Below are 12,916 nucleotides of genomic sequence, written 5' to 3' on the forward strand. Positions count from 1 at the left end.
ATATTAAACACCAATAGTAGATGGTTTATATTTAGGATAATGTTTATTTCATGCTGAACCCTCTCATATTAAACACCAATAGTAGATGGTTTATATTTAGGATAATGTTGATTTCATGCTGAACCCTCTCATATTAAACACCAATAGTAGATGGTTTATATTTAGGATAATGTTTATTTCATGCTGAACCTCTCATATTGAACACCAATAGTAGATGGTTTATATTTAGGATAATGTTTATTTCATGCTGAACCTCTCATATTAAACACCAATAGTAGATGGTTTATATTTAGGATAATGTTGATTTCATGCTGAACCCTCTCATATTAAACACCAATAGTAGATGGTTTATATTTAGGATAATGTTTATTTCATGCTGAACCCTCTCATATTAAACACCAATAGTAGATGGTTTATATTTAGGATAATGTTTATTTCATGCTGAACCTCTCATATTAAACACCAATAGTAGATGGTTTATATTTAGGATAATGTTTTACACAGCTTTTGGCATTCTATTTTTCCATATATTTTTCCATATATTTTCCCATATATTTTCCATATATTTTTCCATATATTTTTCCATATATTTTCCCATATATTTTCCATATATTTTTCCATATATTTTTCCATATATTTTTCCATATATTTTTCCATATATTTTCCATATATTTTTCCATATATTTTCCCATATATTTTTCCATATATTTTCCCATGTTCTAAGGCCACGCAGAGGACAAGAGATCATTAGACACCTGTGGTAATTTGACGTACCCAAAAAAGACCACTACATGTCATTTTATTTTAAAACATATTAAAAAATGAACGTTGAAAGTTGCCTAAATTCTGGTAGTTTACTGGTAAACTTAGAAAAATGTTCCAGTAATCCCTTTTGTAACCCAGGTTACGTCATCCTGCTCAAAGAACCATGATAAAGATTTTTTATTTTATTTTTTTAATTTCACCTTTATTTAACCAGGTAAGCAAGTTGAGAACAAGTTCTCATTTACAACTGCGACCTGGCCAAGATAAAGCAAAGCAGTGTGACACAAACAACAACACAGAGTTACACATGGAGTAAACAAAACATAGTCAATAATACAGTAGAAAAAAAGAAAGATCACTACTAAGTGGTGGAGTCAGAGAGAGGTTAAAGGGACAACAATAACAACATTAATAATCAAAAACAGTGCCGTCATAAAGTACATAAAGCTCAATGTAAGAAGGGGAGGTTGAGTATCTTGTCTCAAGGGACGTCTGGTTTGGAGTATAAAGTCTCATGTGGGTCAATGTATTGGACCACACAGAGTTCCACTCCACAAACCAACGACGAATTACACTCTACGGACCAATGATCAAACAGAGGAGAGAGGGGGGGAAAAAAACCAGAACAACAACAAGTGGGTTTATTATGACATTTGTGTACCGTTCATACATATCAGAGTATTGAAAATACTGTGTCAATGACAACATTGACATTTTACCTCGTGTTTTTTTGTTTTTCCTCTCAATTCGTTGGCAACACTCAAAGTGTAATGATCGAAGAATTCCAGGGATTCAATTTTTCACACAACGGGTTCATCTTTGTGGGATTCCCAGTGATCTACGAGTACAGACGACTACTCTCCTTACCGTTTCTCACCACCTACATTTTAGTCCTGGTGGGAAATTCTTTGTTGATCTACGTGATTAGAATTATGGAGAGCCTCCACAGCCCCATGTACATATTAATATGTGGTTTGGCGACGGTGGACATAGTGGTGGCTACAGTCATTATCCCCAACATGCTGCTCAGCTTTCTGTTTGACTGGAATGACATCTCATTGGCCAGCTGTTTGACTCAGATGTTTTTCACTCACTTCCTGTCGTCGGTAGAGTCGACTATCCTCCTGGCCATGGCTCTGGACCGCTATGTGGCGATCTGCTACCCTTTGCACTACGCTCGTATCCTCAACCCTGCCACGTTTCTCAGACTGTTACTGTTCACTGTTATAAGGAGTGGTTCTATCATGTTTGTACTAGTTGCGCTCGCCGGTTCTCTGTCTTTCTGTGGTTCCAATGTCATCAACCACTGCTACTGTGACCACATGGCCCTGGTTAGTCTAGCATGTGGTAACACGGACAAGAATAATGCGATAGGATTGGCTGTGATTATCTGTTTTGTGGGGATTGATATTTGCGTCATTGTTTTCTCCTACGTGAAGATTCTGAACGTGGTGTTGCGCAGAGCAGCAGGGGAGGATAGACGGAAAGCGTTCCACACGTGTGGCACCCACCTGATAGTGATCATGTGTTTTTATTTGATTGGCACCGTCACTTTTCTGTCACGGAATCTGAATATTCAAATTCCAACTGATATCAATACTTTTCTAGGAGTGATGTATATTGTTTTGCCAGCGAGTGTCAATCCAATAATCTATGGAGTCCGGACAAAGGAAATACGAAATCGTATTTTGAAAATGTTCAACACAAGAGTAAACAGAGAATTGACTGTTCAGGTTGCTACTGTAGAAATGTGATTCGTTTCAAAACTCTACTTTAGTTAGGGCTAGGGTTAGAATTGTTTACGTCAGAAATTATACACCCCCTTTGACTTATTTCAACACTTTTGATGAGTTACAGCCTGAATTTAAAACGTTTATTACAATGAGATTTTGTGTCACTGATCTACACACAATACACCATCATGTAAAAGTGGATTTATGTTCTTAGACATTTGTACAAATTATTATTTTTTTTTAAATGAAAAGCTAAAATATCTTGAGTCAATAAAGTGAAAATGTAATATTCACCAATTTTTCACATTTGTGTATTTTTTTTTTCATCAGAAATAATTGCTTATGAATTCATGTGTAAAATATTACTGTTCTCAGATTTTTTATTGAGTTTTTCTTCTTTAGTGTATGAAAGTGTTTTATTTGTAGATGCTAAAAACACTATACACAGAGTGTACAAAACATTAAGAACACCTTCCTGATATGTCATTGCCCTCAGAACAGCCTCAATTTGTCGGGGTATGGACTCTACACGGTGGGATGTTGGCCCATGTTGACTCCACTGCTTCCCACAGTTGTGTCAAGTTGGCTTTGGGTGGTGGACCGTTCTTGATACAACACGGGAAACTGTTGAGTGTGGAAAAACCCAGCTGCGTTGTAGTTCTTGACACAATCCTGTGCGCGTCAATAAGGGAATCATAGCTTTCACCTGATCAATCTATGTCAAGGAAAGAGCAGGTGTTTTTAATGTTTTGTTAGGAATGTTAGGAATGTTTAGCTGGAATGGTATTCTGTATATTTGACTGTGATATGTGGTTTTTATTGATCCGTTATTTTACCAGGTAAGTTGACTGAGAACACGTTCTCATTTGCAGCAACGACCTGGGGAATAGCTACAGGGGAGAGGAGGGGGATTAATGAGCCAATTGTAAACTGGGGATGATTAGGTGACCGTGATGGTTTGAGGGCCAGATTGGGAATTTAGCCAGGACACCGGGGTTAACACCCCACCCCTACTCTTACTCTTACTCTTACGATAAGTGCCATGGGATCTTTAATGACCTCAGAGAGTCAGGACACCCATTTAACGTCTCATCCGAAAGACGGCACCCTACACAGGGCAGTACTACTGATTTCTCTGAGAGTGAGGAGGATATTTAGCAAATGAAACCATCAAGTGTCTGTTATTGAACAACATCATCTTATGATCATTTCTTTAAACAATAAAATCAAATTCACCAACGTTTCTGAAAATTGATTTAGATGGTGTTTTGGAATGAAACTCTTGCAGAATTCAACACCTTTAGTTATGGCAAGCCTAAATACGGTTCAGGGGTATAGATTTGCTTAACAAGTCACATACGTTTCATGGACTCACTCTTGACTGTAATAATAGTGTTTAATAACAATATATATATATTTTTTAAATGATTACCTCGCCTCTGTACCCCCACACATACAGATAATTGTAAGGTCCCTCAGTCGAGCAGTGAATTTCAATCACAGATTCAACCACAAATACGTCCAATGCCTCTCAAAGAAGGGCAATATATATATTTAAAAAATTAAAAAGCAGACATTGAATATCCCTTTGAGCATGGTGATGTTATTAATTACACTTTGGATGGTGTATCAATACACCCCAGTCACTACAAAGATACAGACGTCCTTCCTAACTCAGTTGCTGGAGAGGATAATGGGTAAATATTGTTTTATTTTTATTTTTTATTTTACCTTTATTTAACCAGGCAAGTCAGTTAAGAACAAATTCTTATTTTCAATGATGGCCTGGGAACAGTGGGTTAACTGCCTGTTCAGGGGCAGAACGACAGATTTGTACCTTGTCAGCTCGGGGGTTTGAACTCGCAACCTTCCGGTTACTAGTCCAACGCTCTAACCACTAGGCTACCCTGCCGCCCCAAATTTGTACATTGTACAATCCAGGTGTGCAAAGCTCTTAGAGACTTACCCAGAATCCCAGCTGTAATCGCTCTTAGAGACTTACCCAGAAAGACTCACAGCTGTAATCACTCTTAGAGACTTACCCAGAAAGACTCACAGCTGTAATCACTCTTAGAGACTTACCCAGAAAGACTCACAGCTGTAATCACTCTTAGAGACTTACCTAGAAAGAATCACAGCTGTAATCACTCTTAGAGACTTACCCAGAAAGACTCACAGCTGTAATCACTCTTAGAGACTTACCCAGAAAGACTCACAGCTGTAATCACTCTTAGAGACTTACCCAGAAAGACTCACAGCTGTAATCACTCTTAGAGACTTACCCAGAAAGACTCACAGCTGTAATCACTCTTAGAGACTTACCCAGAAAGACTCACAGCTGTAATCACTCTTAGAGACTTACCCAGAAAGACTCACAGCTGTAATCACTCTTAGAGACTTACCCAGAAAGACTCACAGCTGTAATCACTCTTAGAGACTTACCCAGAAAGACTCACAGCTGTAATCACTCTTAGAGACTTACCCAGAAAGACTCACAGCTGTAATCACTCTTAGAGACTTACCCAGAATCACAGCTGTAATCACTCTTAGAGACTTACCCAGAATCTCAGCTGTAATCACTCTTAGAGACTTACCCAGAAAGACTCACAGCTGTAATCACTCTTAGAGACTTACCCAGAAAGACTCACAGCTGTAATCACTCTTAGAGACTTACCCAGAAAGACTCACAGCTGTAATCACTCTTAGAGACTTACCCAGAAAGACTCACAGCTGTAATCACTCTTAGAGACTTACCCAGAATCACAGCTGTAATCACTCTTAGAGACTTACCCAGAATCTCAGCTGTAATCACTCTTAGAGACTTACCCAGAAAGACTCACAGCTGTAATCACTCTTAGAGACTTACCCAGAATAATGTAATCGCTGCCAAAGGTGATTCTAACATGTATTGACTCCAGTGGTTGAATACCCTGGTACCCCTGTAGTGGTACGTTACCCCTGTAGTGGTACGTTACCCCTGTAGTGGTACGTTACCCCGGTAGTGGTACGTTACCCCTGTAGTGGTACGTTACCCCTGTAGTGGTACGTTACCCCTGTAGTGGTACGTTACCCCTGTAGTGGTACGGTGCCCCTGTAGTGGTACGTTACCCCTGTAGTGGTACGTTACCCCTGTAGTGGTACGTTACCCCTGTAGTGGTACGTTACCCCTGTAGTGGTACGTTACCCCTGTACTTATCAAGATGTATCAGTGTTTGTTTTCCATACATTTTTTTAATTTTTTAATTTTTTGTTTTATTCCACTTTGACATTTACAGAGTAAATCGTTGACAAAAAAATGACAAAATTCATTTCAAGCACACTTTGTAACACAAAAAAAAAAAATGTGGGAAAAAAAAACTTCTGAAGGTACTGTAAGTACCTTGGACATGATATTACTGTATGAAAATGACACAATTATACCTAATATAACAAAAATCAACGAATCATCTCCTTTGCGTTTGGCTTGTGTTTTGTCAGTTATTCCAATGTCACCTTCCCCATACTTATTAAATATGTTCCTAATTAAACAGTCCCACTGAGAGATAAGACGACAACAACAAGATATAATACAACGTGTGTTTACTGCATTAAAACTATATGTACACTTAGAATAACAAGAGTGTTTTTAAAGTCCCTCAGTTACCAGGATCTCCTAATAAGGCCGAAGCTAATTACAACAGACTGAAGCTGGCCATAACTGGCCACCAATGGTAGGTTATTAGCAGTTTGGGGATTACTGGTTACAGAGGGGATTGAACCTATTTTACAGACTGTGCAAGCTAATCTTACCACAGACCGTAATTAGCGCCAGGAGAATTTTCTGGACCTCATGACCTGATCAGGAAAAACTCGGAACCCTCATTATATAGCCTGTTAATTAGGACCCCAGTTTTCCCTTGTCAGGTTACAATGGTCAGGAAAAAAAATACGTAATGTCTGGAAATGTTTTCAATGTCTGGAAATCGTAGATCGTAGAACCCCCCCCGAAAGTTTACTTATAAAAATAAAAAACTGAACTATGAGGTATACCAGGTAGTGACAAATATTAATTTATTACAGATACAGTTGAATATACAGGATTCGTCCTTCCCAACCTCACAAAAATGTAGTACGTCAATTTATGATATCGTACTAAAACTACACATTTCAAAGTGGTTTTGATACCAAACCCCTAGGCCCTAAACCCTAGCCCCTAGCCTCTAACCCCTACAGTATTATAATACATTAACCCCTAACCCCTACAGTATAATATTACATTAACCCCTACAGTATTATAATACATTAACCCCTAACCCCTACAGTATTATAATACATTAACCCCTACAGTATTATAATACATTAACCCCTAACCCCTACAGTATTATATTACATTAACCCCTACAGTATTATAATACATTAACCCCTACAGTATTATATTACATTAACCCCTAACCCTTACAATATTATAATACATTAACCCCTAACCCCTACAGTATTATAATACATTAACCCCTACAGTATTATATTACATTAACCCCTAACCCTTACAATATTATAATACATTAACCCCTAACCCCTACAGTATTATAATACATTAACCCCTACAGTATTATATTATATTAACCCCTAACCCCTACAGTATTATAATACATTAACCCCTAACCCCTACAGTATTATAATACATTAACCCCTACAGTATTATATTACATTAACCCCTACAGTATTATAATACATTAACCCCTACAGTATTATAATACATTAACCCCTACAGTATTATAATACATTAACCCCTACAGTATTATAATACATTAACCCCTACAGTATTATAATATATTAACCCCTAACCCCTACAGTATTATAATACATTAACCCCTAACCCCTACAGTATTATAATACATTAACCCCTACAGTATTATATTACATTAACCCCTACAGTATTATAATACATTAACCCCTACAGTATTATAATACATTAACCCCTACAGTATTATATTACATTAACCCCTACAGTATTATATTACATTAACCCCTAACCCCTACAGTATTATAATACATTAACCCCTAACCCCTACAGTATTATAATACATTAACCCCTAACCCCTACAGTATTATAATACATTAACCCCTACAGTATTATATTACATTAACCCCTACAGTATTATATTATATTAACCCCTAACCCCTACAGTATTATAATACATTAACCCCTAACCCCTACAGTATTATAATACATTAACCCCTACAGTATTATAATACATTAACCCCTACAGTATTATATTACATTAACCCCTAACCCCTACAGTATTATAATACATTAACCCCTAACCCCTACAGTATTATAATACATTAACCCCTAACCCCTACAGTATTATAATACATTAACCCCTACAGTATTATATTACATTAACCCCTACAGTATTATATTATATTAACCCCTAACCCCTACAGTATTATAATACATTAACCCCTAACCCCTACAGTATTATAATACATTAACCCCTACAGTATTATAATACATTAACCCCTACAGTATTATATTATATTAACCCCTAACCCCTACAGTATTATAATACATTAACCCCTAACCCCTACAGTATTATAATACATTAACCCCTACAGTATTATAATACATTAACCCCTACAGTATTATAATACATTAGCCCCTACAGTATTATATTACATTAACCCCTACAGTATTATAATACATTAACCCCTACAGTATTATAATACATTAACCCCTACAGTATTATATTACATTAACCCCTACAGTATTATAATACATTAACCCCTAGAGTATTATATTACATTAACCCCTAACCCCTACAGTATTATATTACATTAACCCCTACAGTATTATAATACATTAACCCCTACAGTATTATAATACATTAACCCCTACAGTATTATAATACATTAACCCCTACAGTATTATAATACATTAACCCCTACAGTATTATATTACATTAACCCCTACAGTATTATAATACATTAACCCCTACAGTATTATATTGCATTAACCCCTAACCCATACAGTATTATAATACATTAACCCCTACAGTATTATAATACAATAACCCCTACAGTATTATATTGCATTAACCCCTACAGTATTATAATACATTAACCCCTAACCCCTACAGTATTATATTACATTAACCCCTAACCCCTACAGTATTATATTACATTAACCCCTAAAATATTATAATACATTAACCCCTACAGTATTATAATACATTAACCCCTACAGTATTATAATACATTAACCCCTAACCCCTACAGTATTATATTACATTAACCCCTACAGTATTATATTACATTAACCCCTAACCCCTACAGTATTATAATACATTAACCCCTAACCCCTACAGTATTACAATACATTAACCCCTAACCCCTACAGTATTATAATACATTAACCCCTACAGTATTATAATATATTAACCCCTACAGTATTATAATACATTAACCCCTACAGTATTATATTACATTAACCCCTACAGTATTATATTACATTAACCCCTACAGTATTATAATACATTAACCCCTAACCCCTACAGTATTATAATACATTAACCCCTACAGTATTATATTACATTAACCCCTACAGTATTATATTACATTAACCCCTACAGTATTATAATACATTAACCCCTACAGTATTATATTACAATAACCCCTACAGTATAATATTACATTAACCCCTACAGTATTATAATACATTAACCCCTAACCCCTACAGTATTATAATACATTAACCCCTACAGTATTATAATACATTAACCCCTACAGTATTATAATATATTAACCCCTACAGTATTATAATACATTAACCCCTAACCCCTACAGCATTATAATACTTTAACCCCTACAGTATTATAATATATTAACCCCTAACCCCTACAGTATTATAATACATTAACCCCTACAGTATTATATTACATTAACCCCTAACCCCTACAGTATTATAATACATTAACCCCTAACCCCTACAGTATTATATTATATTAACCCCTAACCCCTACAGTATTATAATACATTAACCCCTAACCCCTACAGTATTATATTACATTAACCCCTACAGTATTATAATACATTAACCCCTACAGTATTATATTATATTAACCCCTAACCCCTACAGTATTATAATACTTTAACCCCTACAGTATTATAATACATTAACCCCTAACCCCTACAGTATTATAATACATTAGCCCCTACAGTATTATAATACATTAACCCCTACAGTATTATATTATATTAACCCCTAACCCCTACAGTATTATAATACTTTAACCCCTACAGTATTATAATACATTAACCCCTAACCCCTACAGTATTATAATACATTAGCCCCTACAGTATTATAATACATTAACCCCTAACCCCTACAGTATTATATTACATTAACCCCTAGAGTATTATATTACATTAACCCCTACAGTATTATAATACATTAACCCCTAACCCCTACAGTATTATAATACATTAACCCCTACAGTATTATATTACATTAACCCCTACAGTATTATATTACATTAACCCCTAACCCCTACAGTATTATAATACATTAACCCCTAACCCCTACAGTATTAAAATATATTAACCCCTAACCCCTACAGTATTATAATACATTAACCCCTACAGTATTATAATACATTAACCCCTACAGTATTATAATATATTAACCCCTAACCCCTACAGTATTATAATACATTAACCCCTACAGTATTATAATACATTAACCCCTACAGTATTATATTACATTAACCCCTAACCCCTACAGTATTATAATACATTAACCACTACAGTATTATAATACATTAACCCCTAACCCCTACAGTATTATAATACATTAACCCCTACAGTATTATAATACATTAACCACTACAGTATTATAATACATTAACCACTACAGTATTATATTACATTAACCCCTACAGTATTATAATACATTAACCCCTACAGTATTATAATACATTAACCCCTACAGTATTATAATACATTAACCCCTACAGTATTATAATATATTAACCCCTAACCCCTACAGTATTATAATACATTAACTCCTACAGTATTATAATACATTAACCCCTACAGTATTATATTACATTAACCCCTACAGTATTATATTACATTAACCCCTACAGTATTATAATACATTAACCCCTACAGTATTATAACACATTAACCCCTAACCCCTACAGTATTATATTACATTAACCCCTACAGTATTATAATACATTAACCCCTACAGTATTATAATACATTAACCCCTACAGTATTATATTACATTAACCCCTCCAGTATTATATTACATTAACCCCTACAGTATTATATTACATTAACCCCTAACCCCTACAGTATTATAATACATTAACCCCTAACCCCTACAGTATTATGTTACATTAACCCCTAACCCCTACAGTATTATATTACATTAACCCCTACAGTATTATAATACATTAACCCCTACAGTATTATATTACATTAACTCCTACAGTATTATAATACATTAACCCCTAACCCCTACAGTATTATAATACATGAACCCCTAACCCCTACAGTATTATATTACATTAACCCCTAAAATATTATAATACATTAACCCCTACAGTATTATAATACATTAACCCCTACAGTATTATAATACATTAACCCCTAACCCCTACAGTATTATAATACATTAACCGCTACAGTATTATAATACATTAACCCCTACAGTATTATATTACATTAACCCCTACAGTATTATAATACATTAACCTCTACAGTATTATAATACATTAACCCCTACAGTATTATAATACATTAACCCCTACAGTATTATAATACATTAACCCCTACAGTATTATAATATATTAACCCCTAACCCCTACAGTATTATAATACATTAGCCCCTACAGTATTATAATATATTAACCCCTAACCCCTACAGTATTATAATACATTAACCCCTACAGTATTATAATACATTAACCCCAACCCCTACAGTATTATATTACATTAACCCCTACAGTATTATAATACATTAACCCCTAACCCCTACAGTATTATAATACTTTAACCCCTAACCCCTAGAGTATTATATTACATTAACCCCTACAGTATTATAATACATTAACCCCTACAGTATTATAATACATTAACCCCTACAGTATTATAATACATTAACCCCTACAGTATTATATTACATTAACCCCTACAGTATTATAATACATTAACCCCTACAGTATTATAATACATTAACCCCTAACCCCTACAGTATTATAATACATTAACCCCTAACCCCTACAGTATTATAATACATTAACCCCTAACCCCTACAGTATTTTAATATATTAACCCCTACAGTATTATAATACATTAACCACTACAGTATTATAATACATTAACCCCTACAGTATTATATTACATTAACCCCTACAGTATTATATTACATTAACCCCTACAGTATTATATTACATTAACCCCTACAGTATTATAATACATTAACCCCTACAGTATTATAATACATTAACCCCTACAGTATTATATTACATTAACCCCTACAGTATTATAATACATTAACCCCTACAGTATTATAATACATTAACCCCTACAGTATTATAATACATTAACCCCTACAGTATTATAATACATTAACCCCTACAGTATTATAATATATTAACCCCTAACCCCTACAGTATTATAATACATTAGCCCCTACAGTATTATAATATATTAACCCCTAACCCCTACAGTATTATAATACATTAACCCCTACAGTATTATAATACATTAACCCCTAACCCCTACAGTATTATATTACATTAACCCCTACAGTATTATATTACATTAACCCCTAACCCCTACAGTATTATAATACATTAACCCCTAACCCCTACAGTATTATAATACATTAACCCCTACAGTTTTATAATACATTAACCCCTACAGTATTATAATACATTAACCCTTACAGTATTATAATACATTAACCCCTAACCCCTACAGTATTATATTACATTAACCCCTACAGTATTATATTACATTAACCCCTACAGTATTATATTACATTAACCCCTAACCCCTACAGTATTATATTACATTAACCCCTAACCCCTACAGTATTATAATACATTAACCACTACAGTATTATAATACATTAACCCCTAACCCCTACAGTATTATAATACATTAACCCCTAACCCCTACAGTATTATATTACATTAACCCCTACAGTTTTATAATACATTAACCCCTACAGTATTATATTACATTAACCCCTAACCCCTACAGTATTATAATACATTAACCCCTAACCCCTACAGTATTATAATTCATTAACCCCTAACCCCTACAGTATTATAATACATTAACCCCTACAGTATTATAATACATTAACCCCTACAGTATTAAAATACATTAACCACTACAGTATTATAATACATTAACCCCTA

General features: G+C 34.5%; 1 protein-coding gene across 1 annotated transcript; it reads left to right on the plus strand.

Moving 5' to 3' along the window:
- Positions 1–1,009: 1,009 nt before the first annotated feature.
- Positions 1,010–2,830, plus strand: or112-1 (odorant receptor, family A, subfamily 112, member 1). Its single transcript, XM_021581623.2, has one exon. It carries the CDS (start codon positions 1,464–1,466, stop codon positions 2,517–2,519), a length of 1,056 nt encoding a protein of 351 aa, XP_021437298.2. The 5' UTR covers positions 1,010–1,463; the 3' UTR covers positions 2,520–2,830.
- Positions 2,831–12,916: the final 10,086 nt, after the last annotated feature.

This window comes from Oncorhynchus mykiss, chromosome 24, assembly GCF_013265735.2.
Source record: "Oncorhynchus mykiss isolate Arlee chromosome 24, USDA_OmykA_1.1, whole genome shotgun sequence".
In the NCBI taxonomy this organism is placed as follows: Eukaryota; Metazoa; Chordata; class Actinopteri; order Salmoniformes; family Salmonidae; genus Oncorhynchus; species Oncorhynchus mykiss.